General features: G+C 24.3%; 1 protein-coding gene across 2 annotated transcripts in view; it reads left to right on the top strand.

Annotated features, from left to right (window-relative positions):
- LOC117173084 (peroxidase-like) overlaps nucleotides 1–22623 on the top strand; it is a 109391-nt gene that overhangs the window by 84181 nt on the left and 2587 nt on the right. For both annotated transcript variants that reach the window (XM_033361466.1, XM_033361465.1), the window contains exons 8-12: nucleotides 299–638; nucleotides 5325–5481; nucleotides 12797–12967; nucleotides 18903–19101; nucleotides 19193–19298. In XM_033361466.1, coding sequence (XP_033217357.1) covers nucleotides 299–638; nucleotides 5325–5481; nucleotides 12797–12967; nucleotides 18903–19101; nucleotides 19193–19298 — 973 coding nt within the window. The remainder of the gene's footprint in view (nucleotides 1–298; nucleotides 639–5324; nucleotides 5482–12796; nucleotides 12968–18902; nucleotides 19102–19192; nucleotides 19299–22623) is intronic.

Below are 22623 nucleotides of genomic sequence, written 5' to 3'. Positions count from 1 at the left end.
CCCAGTAAGATTTTTTTTTAAATTCAATAAGAAATTTTTCTGGTAGAATATCTTATTGTTTCTGGAAGCTATGAACTACGAACGGTAAGAGCACAGAGGGTAGGGCAGAAATATTTATAACGGTCCGTTACAGGGGAGGGCCTAAAATCCGATACGTAATTTAAGTGCGGTGAAAATGGCTAGCTTGAAAAAGATTCATAAAATCATTGATTCATTTATACTGATTTATATAGATTGAATAACTCCGTTTTCAGAATTTTAATTCTCAATTTGAAAATTACCAATTCAAAATTTTCAGGCGACGATCGCGTAAACGCTGGAGTCCAATTGGCAGTGATGCACACAATTTGGCACAGAGAACACAATCGCATTGCTAAGGAATTAGCTAGACTCAATCCATCATGGTATGATGAATTACTGTATCAGGAAGCAAGACGTATAGTAATTGCTGAAATCCAACATATTACTTTTAACGAATGGCTGCCAATTTTACTGGGAAAAAATTATTGCAAATTGGGAGTTTCAACTGGTATCGGTCATAATCATGAATACAATTCTGATGAAGATCCTGCCGTCAGCAACGAAGCTGCCACCGCAGCTTTGCAATTTTTGAAGTCGTTGAAACAGAGCAGTCTACAGTAATTATACATTTTATATTTTTATATTCCTAGTCACCTTTATAGGTCGTTTGAACGTCTGGGTCCCTTGAAAAAATCCGTTAATTGGACTTCATAAATTGAGACCAAACGAAGAATCCATTTTGTGCAGATCTTTGTATATTTTACAGGAAAAGTATATAATACAGGCATTATAGATAATCCCTAGGCATCACATATAAACCCTAGGCATTAAATATATAATCCCTAGTCATCACATATAATCCCAAGGCATTATATATAATCCTTGGGCATTATATATAATCCCTAGACATCATATACAATTTCTAGGCATTATATATAATCCCTTGGCGTCATAATGTTTTGGTATCCAAATGCTGGCATTGGTATGATACCTCACATCTATTGGAATTTTATAAGAAAAGTCTCATAGCCAGTAACACTTCTCTATTATACTTGCAGCTGGATATCCCGATATCTGTTGTAGCGAAAAAAAAAATAGTAAATTAATTTCTTAGAACACTTGTTCCTGAAAAAAAAATTTCGGACAATTTTTTAAATATATAGTATATTACACGCGTATTTATGGAATTTAAGGAATTGGTTGAATTCACAGAGTTACGGAACTCAAGGAATTTACTGAATTCATGTAACGCCTGGAATTCATGGATTTCGTGGAATTCAAGGAATTCACGATATTGTATGAATTCTCGGAATTTTGGAAGTTTACAGAATTCATGGAATTTACCGACGTCAAAAAATTCAATCAATTCACAGAATTCAAAGAATTCACGGACTTTACGGAATTCAAGAAAATCAGGAAATTCACGCAATTTACAGAATTTAAACAATTCATTGAATTCAGGAGACTCATGGAATTTAGGAATTCATTGAATTCCCGGAATCCAAAGAATTGCCGGAATCCAAAGAACTCATGAAAATCAAGGAATTTACGCAATACAAAGAATTCAGTAACTCTAGAAATTCATGAAATTCTAGAAATGCGCGGACTGGGCGGAATCAATGAAATTCCCGGAATCTAAGAAGTTCACAGAATTCATGGAATTTGTGTAACCTAACGGATTCCACGAATTTACGGAATCCATTAAATTAAGAAAATCAGGGAATTCACGCAATTTACGGAATTCATTAAATTCACGGAATTCACGGAATGTAAAAAATTCATGAAAGTAAAGGAATTCAAGAAATTTACGGAATCTAAAGAATTCATGTAACTCTAGGAATTCAATAAAGTCCAGAAATGCACGAAATTCGTGGACTTCAACAAATTCGTGGAATTCACTTCACTAGAGCAATTCACGGAATTTAACTAATTCGTAAAATTCAAGGAAATCGTGGAATCCATAGGATTCACGAAATATAAGGAATTCATAAAATTCAATGAATAACTTAAATTCAATGAAGTCACGGAATTCACGAAATGTATGGAATACATAGACTTCCACGAATTCCTGGAATTCCATAAATTCCGGGAATGTATTTAATTCCCTTAATTCTATGAATTCCTTGAATTCTATAAATTCTTTAAAAGCTATGAATTCAGCGAATTCTATCAATTCCACGAATCCCATAAATACCTTTATTTCCATGAATTCCATAAATTCCGTGAATTCCACAAATTGCGCGTATTGTATAAATGACGCCTATTTCATGAATTCCATGAATTTCGTGAATTACAAATGAAATGTAAATGACCGGAAATTTTATGAGGCCGGGAAAAACCGGGAAATAACCGTCAATTTATTTTTTGACTGGTAATTTTACAAATTTTTTGGGAAAAAATCCTTCCAACTATGATTTTAACCAGTTTTTAAATAATTAGTTTAGTTTTTTATTTTTTAAATTATAATATCATTTAGTTTTAAATGCGTAGTTCGGAAATTTTTAACTTAAAAAATTTCATATTTTTGTAATTTAATTTTTTAATCTACATTTCAGTTAAATTTTTTAAAAATGCATTAAAGAAATTAATTTGAAAAAATATAAAATAACATGTACATGTTTCAAGATTTTGAAATACAATTTTGGAGCATTTTAAGAATTCTTAAACTAGTTAAAATAAAAACTATTTAATTTTTAATTTGAAGACGGAATTTTCAATTTTTTACAAATTTAGAGTTGGAACTGGAATTTATCCGGAATAATAATAATTCTGACTTGGAATCGGTAATTTAAATATTTTTAACAAATTTAGAGCTAGTACTGGAATGTCTCAAAAAGGAATAAAATTCTGAATTTGAACAAGCAATTTTTCCGAAAAATTCTTATTCTGAGATTAAGCAAGAGATTTTCAATTTTTAACCAATTCTGAGTTGAAACTGGAATTTATCCAAAGTAATTATAATTTGTCTCGAAAAAGGAAAAGTAACATTATTTATATGAATTTCGAGCTGGAACAGGATTTTTTTCAAAATAATGAATTTTTAATCTTAGTTGAAACGGGATATTTTCGAAAGAGATTAAAATTATGAATTTGAGAAGAGAATTTTATAGGAAAATTCAAATTCTTAGTTGAAACGGAGAATTTTCGAAAAGAATGAAAACTCCGGATTTGAACTAGGAATTTTCAATTTTTAACCAATATTGAGCCAGAACTGGAATTTATCCAGGAGAATAATAATTTTGAATAGAAAATTAAATTTTTTAAACAAGTTTATAATTCTGAAAAGGGTATTTTACTAAGAAATTCTAATTTTTAGTTGAAGTGAATAATTTTCGAAAGTAATTAGAATTTTTTATTTGAACAGGCATTTTTGGAAATGCATTTGGTTTTTGAAACTTCAGGATTTCAACTGGAAATTCTTAACCAATTCTGAGCTGAAATTGGAATTTACCCAGGAGAATAATAATTCTCAATGGAAAATTGGATTTAAAAAAAAAAATTGAATTATGATTAGATCAAGGAACTTTACAAAAAATTCTAATTCTTGCAAATAGTTGAAATGGAGAGTTTTCGAGAAGAATAAAAATTCTGCATTTGAACAGGGAATTTTTCGAAAAGGATGAAAATTTCGGATTTAAACGGGGAATTTTCAATTTTTAACTAATTTTAAACTGGAATTAGAGTTTAAAATTGCTTAAAATTGTATAATTTTCAAAAAATTTTTAATTCATTGATTGATTCTTCAATTTAAAGCATTGATTTTTACTTTTGGAACTGAATATGAATTCCGGAATTTCCGGTCATTGGAAATGACCGGGAATTTTTTTGGACTAAAATGGCCACCCTGAAGTTATGTCATAATATGATTCTTACATTTTTTGTTGGACATTTATCTTTAATTGAAATATCCACTATTTTGTTACAAAATGTATTTTCCGGTACAAAATTAATCTTTCTGGTTAAGAACTCATGTTTTGCTTAAAAATTCTATTATTTAGTGAAAAATTAAACAATTTTTGTAAAGAAAAACCCTTTTTGTTCACCTTTTTTGGTGCAAGGTGCAACTACTGCATCAAAAGTAAGTTTTCATTTCAAAATTTCAATTTTTGTTCTGATTATAAATAAAGCGTTTTAGATGAAAATGTAACTATTCCAATTTCGTTAGAATATTAATCTTTTTTGGTTGAAAATATAACTATTAGGTCAAAGATTTCACTTTTATGGTAGAAAATTCTGCTTTTTAGTTAAAAAGTTAACGATTTGGTTAAAAATTTTCACATTTCTTTTTGAAAATTTTGGCTTATAAAATTATCCGATATAGTTTAAGGTTTATTTTATAAGTTAGAGTTAATTTCATAGCCATTTGTTTATTTAAGTATGTTAACAAAATTATTGAAAAAAAGTGAAAAAATGTGTTTTACTTAAAAATTCATAACTCACGCAATTTCAATTATTTTAACCTGCAAATTTTTGAAAATACTTTTGATATAGTGTACCGTCATAAAAAATGGGAACATGGGTGCTTTCAAAAAAGATATTTATTTGCACAGTTAAAAAGTCAATTTTAGGACAGAATGATGGATCATATTTTCTGTTTTTAAATCGATTCTTTATTATAAAAATTGAGGAACTTTGATATGTAATACTTTAAAAATACAAGTAATTGAAAAAAGAGACATATATAAATGTATTTTAACACTTGTATTTTATTTAACACATCCAGAGTCCGCTCTCGCATGACGCGCTACCTTAAGTTATAAGCCATCTACAGAGAGAAAAAATTATGAAATAATCAAAAACAAAAATAAATTATTTTACTTCATATTATATACTTACATCATAAAGTAAACAAAAATCAAAAAATTTTGCTACGAAATTACTTTTTCACTTACTAAGTGCACACTGGGCGTTAAAGACCCCATGATTTTTTTAACTTCACTTTCAGCAGCTGCTGCTAGCAGACTGCCGCTTGACGCAGTATGCTAAATGACTTTACTTACAGTTAGTGTCTCCAACTAAACCTAGGTGGCGACACTTACTCAATTTTTTCGAAATTATGGTTTATAAGAGTTTAAAAATTGCTTGGGGTATGAGAGACCCACAATGCACTTCAAGGGTTGTACAACTTTTTTTTTTGCTTCTTTAAGTTTCATATTATGTCTTTTTGTTTGAATATTAACCTGAAAAACTTAGATATGAAAAATTGTTCTTACAAAAAAAAGGGAATTTGAAAACGATTTAAATGTGGAGCACTATTCTGAATCCAAAAGATTCTAAATTTTCCTAATTTTCTTCTTTTTCAGTATGCTGGATGAAACCGGAACTGTGAACCAGACACTCCGCCTGAAGGATAATTTTTACAAACCACAAACAATTGAATCTGAAGATTTTTTCGACGGAATTATAAGGGGCCTTACAACTCAATCCTCTCAAAAAATGGACATAAATGTCGTTTCTGACGTGAGTATTAATAAATAGTTAATTTTTTAACTGTTTCCTTTTTCAGCGAATTTTAATACTCCGCAAAAGTTGCTTACTCATGCCACTTTTTCACCTGAAATTTTTTTGTCCCGCGGGACAATATTTCCTATTCGTTTTTTAGATTTGAAAATTTAAAAAAATTCCTATTAAAATTGTATGACAAATTTATTGTAGATACAGATTTTGCTATTGCTCGTTTAAACAAAATCGAAAGTAAAATAAAATAATTTCTGTTTAATTTAGAATTTTTTGTAAATATGCTAATAATATGCGGTTTTTGTTATTGAAAAAAAATTTAGAAAATATTTGTTAAAATAATTTCGTATTAAAAAAAAAGATTTTAAAAATTAAGAGATTTGAATAAAACATATTTCAAAGAATTCCAAAGATTTCAGGGTATTTAAAAAAATTCAAAACAAAAAAAAATCAAGAACTTTTAAACGTTCAAACGTTTTGAACGGATTCAAATTTTTTACTTATTTGTATCTTTTTGTTATTTTAAAAAATTGGAAGAAATTTCTATTAGGTTTAACTAATTTAAAGTGTTTCTTAAGGAGAGTACAGATATTAGGGTATTTTTTTAAATTCCAAGAATTTTTCCAGAGCTTTAAAAAGTTTCAAGTGGTTTAAAGGATTTTAAATATATTTTTTTTATGCAAAGAAATTCACTGTTCAACATTTTTTAATATTCCAAAATGTTTCGAAAGATTTTAAATAATTAAAAATATTTTAGGGTATTTTCGAAAGTTCCCAGAAATTTTCAATCCAAATTTTAAAGAACTTTACATTTTTTGTAGCACTTAAAAAAATGCGATGGAATTTTCAAGGAATTCCAAATGATTTGAAATATTTAATTTTTTTTTGCTAATTTAAAAATTTTTAAGAAATTTAAGAGCTTTAAAAAGATTTTAAAGGATTTAAAATATTTTAGACAATTTAAGACATTTCAGATTTTTTAGAGTTAATTTCGATTTTAAGTATCTTATGGTGTTTTAAATAGATTTTAAAAGAATCATGTTTAATTAAACAAACTAATATAATAATTTAAATAATTTAAAGTGATTCCAGAGGATTTAAAAAATGTTAGGGTATTTTTTTAATTCCAAGGAATTTTTAAGAATTTTCATCAAAAATCTTTCAGGTATTCCAAATAAATAAAAATATTTTAGGTTTTTTGTTTAATTCCAAGAAATGTTCTAGAGTTCTAAAAATTGTAAAAGATTTAAACAGATTTGAAAGAATTAAAAATATTTTTAGTTATTTTAGATATTTTAGGGAATTTTAAAGATATCCAAGGAATTTTCAAGAGATTTGATTAAAAAGTTTAAAGAAATTTCAGGGGATTTAAAATATTTTAGCTTTTCTTTTTAATTCCAAAAAATTTTCAACAGTTTTCAGAATCACAAGGGATTTCAAAATATTTGGAAGAATTTTAAGTATTTTAGGGAGTCTTGAGATTCCAAGGAATTTTCAAAAGCTTTAATATTCAAGGAATTACAAAGGAATTGAAGTATTTAAATTTTTTTACACCATAAGAAATTTTTCCAGGCCTTTAAAAAGCTTTTAAGAGATATATAAAAAATTTGAAATATTCATTGTTTTTTTCTTATTTTCAAGGAGTGTTCAATTATTTCTAAAAATTTCAAGATGTTTAAAAAGATTTGGAAGGATTTCAAGTATTTCGGACAATTTGAGATATTTTGGATTGTTTAGATATTGTTTAGATTTTAAATGTCTTATGGTATTTTGAATAGTTTTAGTAATTTAAAGTGATTCCAAAGGATTTAAAAGATTTTAGGGTAATTGCTTAAATTGCAAGGAATTTCAAAGTATTTAAAATTTTTGAGGTTTTTTGTTTGATTTCAAGAAAAGGTCAAGAGTTTTCAGAATTTCAAAGTATTTCCAATAATTTTTAAGAATTTCAAGTATTTCAGGAAATTTTAAGATTACTAGAAATTTTTAAGAGCTTTAATATTTTTTAAGGAATTTCACAGGATTTAAAGTATTTTAGTTTTTTACATGCCAAGAAATTTTGAAGACCGTTAAAAAGTTTTGAGAGAGGTCAATAGATTTGAAATATTTAAGGTTTTTTTTCTTTTATAATTCCAAGGAGTGTTCAAGAATTTTTACCAATTTAAAGCGATTTAATCATATTTTGAAGTATTTTTAAAATTTTAGACAATTTTAGATATTTTGGAATTTTTTAATATTATTTAGATTTTAGATATCTTATAGTGTTTTAAATAGATTTAGTAAATTAAAGTGCTTCCAAATGATTTAAAAGATTTTAGGGTAATTTTTTTAATTGCAAGGAATTTTCCAAGAGCTTTCATTAAAAAGTTTCAAGAAATTTCAAAGGATTTTAAATATTTTAGGTTTTTTGTTTAATTCCAAGGAATGTCCAAGTGATTTTAAAGGATTTTGAATATCTTACGGTGTTTTTTAAACAGATTTCATTAATTTCAAGTGATTCCAAAGGATATAAAAGAATTTTGGAAATTTTAAAAGCTTTCTAGGAACTTTCATGAGCTCCAATATTTTCCAAGGAATTTCAATGGATTTAAAATATCAAAATTTTTTTAATGCGAAGGAATTTTCAAGAACTTTAAATTTTAAAGAGATTTAAAAATAATATTGAATATTTTAGAGAATTTCAAAAGATTCCAAGGAATTTTCACTAACGAATTTTGAAAGGATTTCAAATGAATTTACAGGATTTTAAATATCTTATAATATTTTAAATATATTTCAAAAATTCCAAGTGATTCCAAAGGTATTTTAAAGATTTCAGGGAATTTAATAAGATTCCGAGGAATTTTTAAGAGCTTTATTATTTTCCAAGGAATTTCAATGGATTAAAAATATTTAGGTTTTTTTGAAACCTAAGGAATTTTCAAGTACTTTAAAAACTTTAAAAGAATTTTAAAAGAGTTTAAGGGATTTTTAATATTTTAAATATATTATGGTGTTTTAAATAGATTTAAATGATTTCAAATGATTGAAAAAGGATTTTAAATATTTCAGGATATTTTTGAAAATTTCAAAGAATTCTCAAGAGATTTTATTAAAAAGTTTCAAGAAATTTCAGAGAATTTAAAATATTTTAGTTTTTTTTTTAATTCCAAGAAATGTTCAACAGTTTTCAGAATTGCAAGGGATTTCAAATGATTTATAAGAATTTTAAGTATTTTAGGGAATTTTAATATTCCAAGAAATTTTCAAGAACTTCCATATTTTTCAAGGAATTTCAAAGAATTTAAACTATATAAGTGTTCTCAAATCCCAAAAAATTTTCAAGACCGTCAAAAAGTTTTGAGAGATGTCAAAAGATTTGAAATATTTAAGGGTTTTTTTTTTCATAATTTCACGGAATATTCAAGAATTTTTACGTATTTAAAGAGATTAATTAAGATTTTGAAGTATTTTAAATATTTTCGACAATTCTACATATTTTGGATATTGTATATATTATTTAGATTTTAAATATCTTATATTGTTTTAAATATAGTTAGTAATTTAAAGTGATTCCAAAGGATTTACAAGATTTTAGGGTACTTTTTTAAATTGCAAGGAATTTTCAAGAGCTTTCATTAAAAAGTTTCAACGAATTTCAAAGGATTTAAAATATTTAACTTTTTTTTTGTTTAATTCCAAGGAATTTTCAAGAATTTAAAAAATTTCAAGGGATTTGAAAATGTTTTTAAGAATTTTTATTATTTTAAGCCATTTTAGATATTTTAGGGTATTTTAAATGATTGCTAAGAATTTTCAATAACTGAAATGGATTTTAAGGAACTTTATATTTTTTGGGGTAATTTTCAAAATTCGAAAGAATCTTCAAGAGATTTCAAAGAATTTTAAAGAATTTTGAATATCTAATCGTGGGTTTTAAATAGATTTCAGTAATTTCAAATGATTCCAAGGATTTAAAAGATTTTACGGAATCTTAAAAGCTTTCCAGGAACTTTCAAGAGCTTTAATATTTTTCAAGGAATTTCAAGGGATTTGAAATATTCAAATTTTTTGGAACGCGAATGAATGTTCAAGAACCAAACATTTTAATGGGGTTTTAAAAGATTTTAAATAATTTCGAATAATTTGGGAAATTTCAAAAGATTCCAAGGAATTTTCACGAACTACAAGGAATTTTTCAGAACTTTACCAAATTTAAGAAATTTTAAAAATACGAAAGATTTTTTAAGGGATTTCAGATGATTTTAAAGGGTTTCAAACATCTTACGGCGTTTTAAATAGAATTCAATAATTTAAATCGATTCCAAAAAATTTAAAAGAATTCAGTATATTTTTTTTAATTCCAAGGATTTTTCAAAAGCTTTCATATTTTCAATGTATTTCAAAGGATTTAAGGTATTTTAAAAGATGTAGATTATTTAAGGTTTGTTTTTAAATTTCAAGAAATGTTGTAGGATTTCTGAAAATTTTAAGAAATTTCAAAGGATTCTAAATAATTTCAAATATTTAAGATAATTTTAAGTATTTTCGTGAATTTCAAAAGATTCCAAAGAATTTTCATTAACTTGAAGCGATTTTAAAGAATTTTACAGATTTCAGGGTCATTTGAAAATTTCCAAAGGAGTTTTCACGTTATATCGATAAATTTAAAAGGATTCTAAAGATCTGTTAGGGCATTTGAAATCTGGATTTAAATCATTTAAAGTCTTTTTCTAAGGATTTTCAATGATTTTAGAGTATTTTTGAAAACTGCAAAGAATTCTCAAGAGCATTAAAAATGTTAGCAGACTTCAAAAGATTTCAAGGGGTTTTAAATATTTTAGAAAATTATAAAAGATTTCAAAATTTTTGGGTTCATTCATCTTAGCTCTTTCACTCTTATCTCGTCGTTTTAGGCATTTGAATAAGTTCTTTAAAAATACCTTGGATTGTTCTAAACTGATTTTAAACTTACTGAATCAAATGAATTTGTTAACTTTTTAAAAATGTATTTTCATTCACTTAATTCTGTTTTTAAATGAACTGAATTTTTTTTATAAATGTCATCCAATTCTTATTATTTTCCTTAAATTCATGTAAGTTCACCACAATTTTACTCAAATTGATGGAACTCTCTTAATATTCTCCAATTCATTTAAATTATTTTAAATTAAAATTTTATTTTTTTGAAGACTTGTGAATTTATGTTGAATTCGTTAAAATCCACCTGGAATTCTTCTAAATCTCGTCGAAATATTTTTAATTATTTTTAATTCAAAAGAACATTAGTAACATTATTAATGCGGATTTGTCAATTCTAGTAACTTTTTATAATCAGACGTCGCAGTTTTAGCATTTGAAAAATTAATTCATTGTGCTGAAATTTTTGGAAATAGTTTAAAATATGTAAGGGTATGACTGTCTGGAGCATTTTGAATTTAGTGTATAAAATTGTATTCATTCTATTTTAGCTAGGGCTCTAAAGCCCGGTTCTCAGTTACGTTCCGAATTAAAAATTAATAAGATTGCACTATTTGAAAAGAATAAAAATTCAGGTAGGACAAATAAACTTCTTCTTGTAAATTATAAAATTAAATTATTATAAATTAATTTTTTTTTTAAATTCAATTAAAATTAAAAATCAATTAAAAAATTAATATAAATTAAATTTAAAAATTTTAATTTTTTTTTATTCCATTTATACAAGATTCTATATTAAAATGTTACAAGATACGAATTTTGGTCTTTAAATATTAATAGGGGATTATTGAAGAAATACGAAGAATTAAATTCTCTATTTATAAAATTCCCATATAATAAAGTTCCTGAACAATGATATTCCTAAACAGCTTATAATATTATCGAATTAGAAAATTCCTGAATAATAATACTCCCGAAAGTTTATAATATTGCCGAATTTGAACATTTCGGACAGACAATTACCGAATTATAAATGATCCGAAATAGAAAATTGCCTTATTTAAGCAATTAACATATTTTATTTCAATCAATATTATTAATTTAAAAATACAAGAATCAGATATTTTTATAAAAAATACTTTTCACGCTCGAAGTTTCTAAAATTAATATTTAAATTTAAAATAACAATAATTGAAAGTAATTTTCATCTAGAAATATATATTTTTCAATAATTGTTATTTTAAATTCAAACAATGATTTCAGAAACTTCACACATTAAAGATATTTTTTAAAAATAAAAATGTTCAATTATATAATGTTTAATATATAAATATTATTAAAAATTCTATTTTTTGAGTTCGAGAGTTTTCTAGTTCGGATAAATTATTTTATTTGGGACGACTGAAAAATCCTGAAAAATAAAATTCCCGACATTGTAAAACTCCCGAATATTAAAATTTACGAATAATAAAATTTACGAAAAATAAAAATACAGAATTGAAAAATTTCCGAATAATAAAATTCTCGAATTTTAAACTATTTAAAAATACTTCCCCGAATTTTAAAATATCCGAATTGGAAAATACCCGAATTGTAAAATTCAAGAAATTTAACAATTAAATTTTTTTTATTAATATATTTTACTGATTGCAGTGTATAAATTCAGAAACTCAGTAGCTGAAAGCTAAATTCTCATTTTTTAAACTGGCAAATTTAATTTTTTTACAACTTCCAAATTTGACCAAATTTGCCCCTCGAAACAAAAACATCACTCTCTATTTTCATCGTACCTTATAAAGTTTAAAAAAATATATATATATATCATTTAAAATTCAATTTGTGCAAACGCTTATTGTATTTTTTTTTGCAAATTCTATGCACGTTAAAAAATGGCATCACCCAGAAATAATATTTAAAAATATTGTTACTTTAAATTCAAACAATAATTTTCAAAAATTGAAATTAATATTCTAATGAAATAATATTTAATTATTGTATTTTGAATCAATAAAATATATTTATAAAAAAATTGTAATTGTTTAATTTATTGAATTTTACAAATCGGATATTTTATAACTAAGCAATTTTCTGTCGGGTATTTTATTATTCGGGAATCTTCCAATACGGTATTTTTATTTTTCTGTAATTTTATTATTCGAGAATTTCCCAATTCGCAAATATTATTATTCGGGAATTTTATTCTTCGGGATTTTTTAGCCTTATTAATGGCCAGGAAAACTAAAAAATTAATCAGGAAAAAGTCACAAAATTTCGAGACTGAAGTTTTGCGGCCACCCTATCATTACATTTTTTTCAAAACAGTCTGCATCAAAAATTTGCGGAGTATCAAAATTAATTCAGAAAAAGTTGAAATAATATAATAATATTTTTTTGTTTATTTTCATTTTTTCTTACTATTCAGATGACTCATGGCTTATTTAAAACAAATGGCAACTTGGGCCTAGATGCTGTGAGTCTTGATATTCAACGAGGTCGTGACCATGGACTTCCAGGATACAATTATTATCGCAAATATTGCGGGCTTCCGGTTGCAAAAAATTTTGCCGACTTTTTGGATTACATTCCGAGCGAGGTATGTGATAAGTTTTATTATTTCAAGGTGAATTTATTTTTTGACTGGGAATTTTAGAAATTTATAGAAAAAAAATCTTTCCAACTGTGATTTCAAACATTTTTTAATCACGTAATTAAATTTTTTTCTTTTTCATTTATGATATCGTTCAGTTTAAAATTTTTCTTTTGAAAATCTTACACATAGAAAATTTTTTCATTCCAGACTTTAATTGTTAAGTTCACATTTTAATTTAAAGAATTTTAAAATTTAGTTTTAAAGACTTAAGCCATTAAAAATTGAAAGCGTTTGAAATTAAAGATTATAGATAAAAGCGTTTTTAGTTGATCAATTGTGAATATAAATTAATAATTATTTTTTAAATTAAAATGTTCTTTATGATTAAAAATCATGTAAATTATTTCAATTGGAATTATTTAAACAAATGTAAATGCCCCATTGAAACTGTATTTACTATTTTTAGTTTATAAATAATTTCAAAATAATATATTCGTAACTAAAAACTTCTAATCAATTTCAAATATTATTTTAGTCTGAAATATTTAATTTTTAAATAATATAATTTAAAATTTTGTAATTACAGTTAAATATTAATCACTACAATTTGAACGTTACAATTTTAATTGTTCTATTAAAAAAAAATGATTTGTAAGTTAAAGTGTTGAATTTCGATGTATAAATAACAATAGAACACATCTTATTCGTCGAAAAAACTCAAATCCAGTTTAAAATTGGAAATGATTTCAAATAATTTAAACAAAGTGTCTACGTGTACCGACAAAATCCGGTTATTTGTAACAAAATGTCGTTGAAAATAGCCAACCAAATTCCCCACCAAGGGAATTTTATAATTTGGCTGAATTAAAAAAAAAAAAATAGAAAAAATTGGAATCATTTCAAAGAATGTTTAGAAGTTCTTTTTTCTTTGTTTTCGAAAACTGCCCTTTTCTCATTTTCTTTTTAATCTTACGATATTAAAAAAAAAATCGTTTCTTTTACGTCTAACAAACTATTCCGTTTCAAAAGATTTAAAAGGATTAATAAATATTTTAGGGTATTTTAGAAGATTCCAAGGAATTTTTAATTAATTTAAGTATTTTTGTGTTATCTTAAAGGCTTTAAAATATTTTAAAAAGTTATAGTTATAATAATAGATTTACAAAATGTGAGTGGGATTCAAAAGGGTTTGAAGGATTAATAATTTTTTAGGAATTTTTCAAGATTCCCAGACTATTATAAAGAATTTCTTAGAGTTTCGAAAGAATTGGCACCATTTTACGGGTTTTATAAGGTTTTAAGATATTTTAGAAGATTTTCAGCGATTTTAGAGGATTTAGGAGGACTTCCGTTTTTTTTATTTTAAAAGATTTCAAGGTTTTTTAATACGTCGCCTAGAATTTCAGGAAATATAAAATTTTATAGAATTTAACGGAATTTTTATATTATTTCCATGGATTTAAAAGTATTTTTCCTCTAACCTTGAGAAATTTCGTAGAATTTATTTGAATTTACTCGAAATTCACTCTGAATTCTTATTAATCTATATTGAGTTCTTTTAGATTTTTTTTAATTGACTAGAATTCTCTTGATTTCAATGGATTTATTATTTTTTGTTTATTTCTTTTTAATTTGTCTTTAAGTCTTTTAAAAATCACCTTGAATCATGTTGAGGTTTTTCAAATTTTTCTTTATTTATTTGAAACTTAAAGAACTCAATTGATTTTTTCATATTTTAAAATTATTTTCAATTCACTTAAAAGCCTTGCTTAATTCTTCTTGAATTTTTATGATTTTCATCGAATTCTTTTCATTTTTTTTAGTAAGACAAAATTCACTCCTATTTTACGGAAATCAATACATTTCTTTTTAAATTCGTTTGAATTAAAATTTAATTTTTTTCTATACTTGTGAATCGAAAACTGACATATGATCCAAATTCGGAATAGGTCCCAAAATTGACATTGGTCTGAAAATTGGCAAATGGCCCAAAATAAATATGGGTCCCAATTTTTATATAGGGCCAAAAACTGACATAGGACTAAAGTCGACATAGAACACACACACACACGCACACATATATTTACATACCGCGCATAACTAATACAAGGCCCATAATGAACGAAGGTCTGAATTTTAACATGGGACCCAATATCTGGATAGGGCCACATATTATCATAGAACCCATATTCGATATAGAGTTTAAATTCTACATAGGACCCAAAATAACTGTAGAGTCCAAAACTGATATAAGATCAAAAATCGACATAAGACCCAAATTAACAAAGGGCCCGGAATCGACATAACACCCGAAATTGATATACGGCCCAAAACTAAAATAAGCTACCGAATTATAGCGCCGAGTTATAGCACTCAAAACTAATATAAGGCCGAAAAAAAATATAGGTCCCAGATTTGGCATGGGACGAGCAATTGTTATTGACCCAATATTTGACATAGGGCCCCAAATAGGCAAAGTATTTTAAATAGATATATGACGCAAATTGACATAGGGCCCAAAATTGACATATGGCCCGAAATTGACACAAGACCAGTATATAAGACCAGTACATAAGACCAGACATATGAGCAGTAAGCACCTAAAGCTAAGAAACCCTTACCTGTAAGGGTTTTTTATCATAATCCAAATTAAAAATCCTATTCAGGATCCAATAATCTGCATAAATCTGTTTTTTTTTAGTTTTTAATTAAAATTGTTGTTATTAAAATATCAATTAATACATTTTCGTTGAGAGTTCAAACGACCATTCTAAAAAAACTGTTTTGTTGAAATTTAATATTCCCGGCCTCAAAATTCAACTGTTTTCTGAAAATTATGATTCATTAAAATTATTATAAAAATTAAAGAAAAAAGTATGAACGTGTTTCAGGCACGAAAATTCGTAATTTTTTTTCGGAAATCAACTTTTTTCGTTGAAAATGCTACTGTTTCGTTGAACACAATCTGTTTTAGTTGAAGATTCAAGTATTTTTGAAGAATTAGTTGTTTTTGTTTTTTTTTTTGTGAAAATATCAGACATTAATGTTTTCTTAAAATGCATCTTTTTATGTCAAATTCCCGCTTCTTTTTTTAAAGCTGAACTACTTTTTCAAAAATCAATTTTTGTGGTGAAGATTCTTGTTTTTAGTTAAAAATTAATTTTGTTTTGTTTTGGTAAAAATTAATTTTTTAACTGAGAATATTTTGTATAAAGGCCACCTTTCCTTAAAAATGCAACTACGTGGTTGAAAATTGATCGATTTTGGTTCAATTCAACTTTTTTTTAGTCTAAATGAAAATATTTTCTTGGACAAATAATTAACCATGCCATTTTTTTCTTCTGAATCCATTTTATGTTAGAAATTTAATAACTTTTTTAAAAATTGAATTATTTTGTTAAAAATCAACAATTATTTTAAATTTATATTCCTTGGTTCTAAATTGAACTATTTTCTTACATTTTTTCGTGTAAAAAGTAATTTCTTGCTCTAAATGTTTTACCTTTTTTAGTTAAAAATGCAATTTTTTATTGAAAATTAATCTGTTTTGGTTTAAACTGAACTTTTTTGTTGAGAATTCAACTGTGTTGTAAAAAAAATCTTGTTTTTTTGTTAGAAAATATAACTATATGATTGAAAATGTAGGTATTTTTAAAAAATTTTATCTGTTTGGAAGAAAATAAATTATTTGTTTAAAAATGCAACTATTTTTTAATTAATCTACATTAATACGATTAGTAATATTTTTTAGAGAATTCGTTTTTGTCGGTTAAATTCGCTTGTAAAATTTTTAATTAAAATTTTTTTTTTGTTAAAAATTAATACTTTACGGTTGAAAGTTTAACTGTTTTATAGAAAATTGATATGCTCGGGTTCAAAATGCAATAATTTTTGTTTGAAAATTAGTAAAGTTATTAAAATCAGTATTAAAATTAAATTTAGAAAAATATTCAAATATATGTTAAACTACTTGTTTAAAAGTTAACTTTATGGTGAACATTCATGTTTTTAGGTTACATTTTTTTTTATAAAAAATTAATTTTTTTAACTGAAAAAGTAACAGCATTGTAGAAAGGTAATTTTTCCTTGAAAATGCAACCATCTGGTTTAAAATTCATCGTTTTCGATTCAATTGAAATACTTTTTTTTAATATAAATACTACTGTGGCTAAATTATTCATGATGAAATTTTGCTCTTAAGAATTCAGTTTTTGTTAAAATTTTATTACTCTGCTCAAAAATTATTTTGAATTTATATTTCTTGGATCTAAATTGAAATATTTTGTTACATTTTTTGTTAAAAAATTAAATTCTTACTCTAAATGTTTCACATTTTTTACTTAAAAATGCAACTTTTTGATTTGAAATCAATCTGCTTGGGTTTAAACTGAATTTTGTTGTTGCGATTTCAACAATTTTGTAAAAAAAAAATCGTCTTTTTTGGTAGAAAATATAACTATCTGTTTGAAAATGTAGGTATTTTATTGATATTTCCTCTATTTGGCAGAAAATAAATTATTTGTTTGATTTAATTAATTAATATTAATACGATTATTACTAAAAATTTTTCAAAATTCATTACTTTTGGTTAAATTTGTTAATTAAAAACTTTTTGTGTTAAAAGTGAATATTCTCCGGTTGAAAATTCAACTGTTTTGTTGAATTTATATTGCTCGATTCTAAATTCAACTGTTTTGTTAATTTTTTTTTCACTTAAAAATTAAAATTCTTATTCTAAATATTTCACCCTTTTTTGGTTAAAAATGTAACTGTTTTTTATTGCATCTATTTTAGTTTGATTAGTTTTTTTTTAAATTCCTTTCTGTTGGTTAAATCGTTTTTTTGATTTTCAAATTAAAAACTTTTTCTTTAAATATCAACTATTACTTTTTCGTTAAAAACAGCTTGTTAGTTTCAAATAATAGATTCGTTCAAAATCATTATTTTCGGGTTGAAAGTTTGACTTTTTGTAGAATATTCGTAATTTAGGCTCAAAAATTCGTCTTTTTTGGTAGAAGATCAATTTTGTTTTAAATCTGTTTTATTTGACGATTCAAGTTTTTTTTTTGATAAAAATTCGTTTTTTTAAAAGGCCAACTGTTTCATATTTTAAATAAAAACTTTTTTTAATATGAAGCATTATATTTTTCGTTGAAAATTTATCTTTTTGTATTAAAATCCAACTTCTTTGCTCAAAATTGAATTATTTTCTTAAAAATCAACAATTATTTTGAATGTATATTTCTTGGTTCTAAATTTAACTATTTTGTTACATTTTTTTAGTTTAAAAATTATTTTTTTACTCTAACTTTTTAAATGAAAATCAATCTGTTTGGGTTTAAACTGAATTTTTTTTTGTTGAGATTCCAACTGTTTTGTAAAAAATAGTCTTTTTTGGTAGAAATTACAACTATCTGGTTGCAAATGTAGAGATTTTATTGAAATTTTGTCTGTTTGACAGAAAATAAATTATTTGTTCAAAAATACAACTGTGGGTTAAATTTGTTAATTAACAACTTTTTGTATTAGAAATGTATATTCTCCGGTTAAAAATTCAACTGTTATGTGGAAAATTATTAAAGATATTAAAATTATTATTGAAATTAAATAAAAAAATTATTAAAATAACATTTTTTTTGTTAGAAATTAATTTTTTCAACTGAAAAATTAACGGTTTCGTAAAAAGCTAATTTTTCCTTAAAAATGCAACTATCTGGTTGGAAATTTGTCCTTTTTTGTTTAATTCAACTGCAATTTTTGTAGTTTAAATAAAAATATTGTTATTTAAAATATTCCAATATTTACTTTTTTCCAATTCCAATATTTACTTTTTCACTTTTTGCAGGTCCATTAGGCTTTAGAATCCTGAGAATAATAAATAGAAAATGTTCATAAAAATATATTTGAAAAAAATGGTCTATAATTTTTATTTTTTTAGATGTTAAAGAAGCTCCGAAGTCTTTACAACAGTCCCGATGATGTCGACCTTGTAATTGGCGGAATGGCAGAAAGGTCTGTAGATGATGGTATTTTGGGTCCTACATTTAATTGTTTGATCTCTGAACAATTTTCACGAACGAGACGAACTGATAGGTTTTTTTATGCCTCTGCTAAAATGGTTTATCCATTCACGCCAGGTAATACACTTTTTTTAAATGCATTTTTTAGTAATAAATCCAGATGCAGATTTCAAATTAGGTTTTTTATGATCGTCTTCTTGTTTTTTAGATCAATTGGCTAACATTCAAAATGTGACATTGGCTCGAGTTTTCTGTGATAATGGAGACAAAATTTCTCAAATGCAGCGCAATGTTTTTCTTAAACCGGAATTAGGGTGAGTTCATATTTTTAATTAATATTTTAATCGCTGAAATTACAAATTTTTCTTATCGTGCAACACTTTTTCTTAATTATTTTAAAACTAAACTTAAAAGATTGCGACCTTTAAACAGTATTGTCATGAATTTAAACTGTTTTAAAATTCGTTGACTTAATTTATTTAATTGTCTTAATTTGTTTTGTTGTTAATTATTTAAAAAATTAACAAAAAAGATTGAAATCTTTAACAACAATTGTAAAAAATTAAAATTTGTTTAACAATTCTTTTATAACAACTTTAATAAATTATTTGATTAATATAATTGAAAATTCATGTCACCAATAATTTGTGTTAAAAAAGTCGTTTAAATGCATATTTTTACTCATTATCTCTTTGAAATTTATCTTATAGTGCAACAATTTTTTGTCAATTATTTTCAGAGTGAACAAAAAATATTTCGATCTTTAAAAAGAATTGTAATCAATTAAAAATGTTTCGAACTTTTTTTTACAAAAATTGTAATCAATGATTTGATTAAAATAAATTAAAAATTCATATTACTAGTAATTTGCCTTAAAAAAATGGTTTCATTGGATATTTTCGAGAACATATTTATTCTTGATTACTCGCTCAAATTTAAAAGTGTTCTGATTTATTAAGATAAATTTTTGACGAAAAATGCAATGCTTCATATTAAAGAAAAAGTTTTTTATTTAAAATATGAAGCATTTGGATTTAAAAAACAAAAACGAATTTTGAAACAAAAAACTTGCATCCTCAAGTAAAACAGATTTTAAACAAAAAACTTTATTTTCTCCCAAAAAAAGACGAATTTTCGAATCCAAAATAGGAATATTCTGCAAAAAAAGCTGAACTTTCAACCCGAGAATAGTGATTTTTAATAAATCTGTTATTTTTAGTTAATCAGCCGAATTATTAACGAAAAAGTAGTAGTTGGTATTTTAACAGCAACAAAATTTTTAATTCAAAATTTAAAAAAAAACGATTTAACAAACAGAAGGGAATTAAAAAAAAAATCGTACTAAAATAGATCATATAAAAAGCAGTTGCATTTTTATAAAAAAAAAGTGAAATATTTAGAGTAAGAATTTAATTTTTAAACCATAAATTTGAACAAAATAGTTGAATTTGGAATCAAGAAATATAAATTCAAAAAAATGTTTTATTTTGAACAGAAGAATTAAATTTGGACGAAGTAATAAAATATATAACAAAAATGAATTCTAATGAAAAAAATGCTATATTAAATAATTTGCAAAAAAAATATTTTCATTTTAACTAAAAAAAAGTAGTTGAATTCAACCAAAAGGGATGAATTTTCAACTAAATAGTTGCATTTTCAAGAAAAAAATTAACTTTCTACAAAACAGTTACATTTTCAGTTGAAAACATTAATTTTTGACAAACAAACAAAATTTTAACTAAAAACATGAATCTTGACAAAAAAGTTAACTTTTAAACAAGTAATTCAACATATATTTTAATAATTTTTTTATTATTTTAATAATAGTTTTAATAGCTTTAATAATTTTCAACAAACAGTTGAATTTTCAACCGGAAAACAGTAATTTTTAACACAAAAAATTTTTAATTAACAAACTCAACCGACAGAAATGAATTCCCCCAAAAAATTAATAATAATCGTATAAATATAGATTAATTAAATAAACATTTTCATTTTTAAACAAATGATTTATTTTCTGCTAAATAGATGAAATATCAATAAAATACCTACATTTTCAACTAGATAGTTATATTTTCTACCAAAAAAGACGATTTTTTCACAAAACAGTTGAATTCTCAACAAAAATGTTCAGTTTAAACCAAAACAGATTAATTTTCCATCAAAAAGTTGCATTTTTAACTAAAAAAGGTGAAACATTTAGAGCAAGAAATTAATTACTGAACCAAAAAAATGTAACAAAATATTTCAATTTGGAACCAAGGAATATAAATTCTAAAAAATGGTTGATTTTCAAGAAAATAATTTAATTTTGAAGAAAGTAATTAAATTTTAACAAGAAATGAATTCTCAAGAACAAAATTCCATCTTGAATAATTTAGCCAAAGAAATATTTTCATAAAAAAAAAGAAGTATTTAAATTGAACCAAAAAGGAAGAATTTCTAATCAAATATTTGCATTTTGAAGAAAAAAATAAGCTTTCTACAAACTATATACTTTGTTATTTAAGGGAAAAATTAATTTTTAACACTCAAAGGATGTTAACTAAAAACATGAATCTTTACAAAAAAGTCAACTTTTAAATAAGTATTGAAACATATATTTTAATAATATTTTTATTTAATTTTAATAATAATTTTCTACAAAACAGTTGAATTTTCAACCGGAGAATATTAATTATAATCAAAAAAATTTTGTAATTAACAATTTTCAAAACAAATTTAACCAACATAAATGAATTCTCTAAAAAATATTACTAAAAAACATTTGCATTTTTAATGAAATAATTTATTTTCTACCAAACAGACGAAATTTCAAAAAAATACATACATTTTCAATCATATAATTATATTTTCTACCAAAAAGATAATTTTTTTACAAAACAGTTGAATTTTCAAGAAAAAAGTTCAGTTTTAACCAAAACAGATTAATTTTCAATCAAAAAGTTGCATTTTTTACTAAAAAAGGTGAAACATTTAAAGTGAGAAATTAATTTTTAAACAAAAAAAAGAAAAAATGGAAAAAATAGTTTAATTTGGAATCATGAAATATGAAAAAATTGAGGATTTTGAACAAAATAATGCAATAAAAAAAATTAAATTTCTAACATTAAATGGATTCAGAAGAAAAAAATACAATAGTTAATAATTGTTCAAAGAAAATATTTTCATTTCAACTAAAAAAAAAGTTGAATTGAACCAAAATCAATAAATTTGCAACCAGGTAGTTGCATTTTCAAGAAAAATTTTGTTACATTTTCAGTGAAAAAATTAATTTTTAACAAGACTAAAAAATTAATTTTCAATTAAAAACCTTAATCTTCTTCAAAAAAATTGACTTTTGAAAAAGTAGCTTAGCTTTCAAAAAAGAAGTGTGATTTTAACTTAAAAAGATGCATTTTTAATCAAAAATTAATGGTCGATGCTTCCACAAACCCTTTTTTAATTTAAAATATAAAAGAGGTGGATTTAACAAAAACGAAAACAACTTATTCTCCAAAAATACTTGAATCCTCAACTAAAACAGATTGTGTTCAACGAAACAGTTACATTTTTAACAAAAAAAGTTAATTTCCTACAAGAAAATGACAAATTTTTTAGCCTAAACTATAAAATATAAAATATGAAAAAAATAAT

Source organism: Belonocnema kinseyi, chromosome 5, assembly GCF_010883055.1.
Source record: "Belonocnema kinseyi isolate 2016_QV_RU_SX_M_011 chromosome 5, B_treatae_v1, whole genome shotgun sequence".
NCBI classification, from domain to species: Eukaryota; Metazoa; Arthropoda; class Insecta; order Hymenoptera; family Cynipidae; genus Belonocnema; species Belonocnema kinseyi.
The sequence above is the reverse complement of the archived record's forward strand: the minus strand, read 5'-3'. Positions and strand labels throughout refer to the sequence as shown.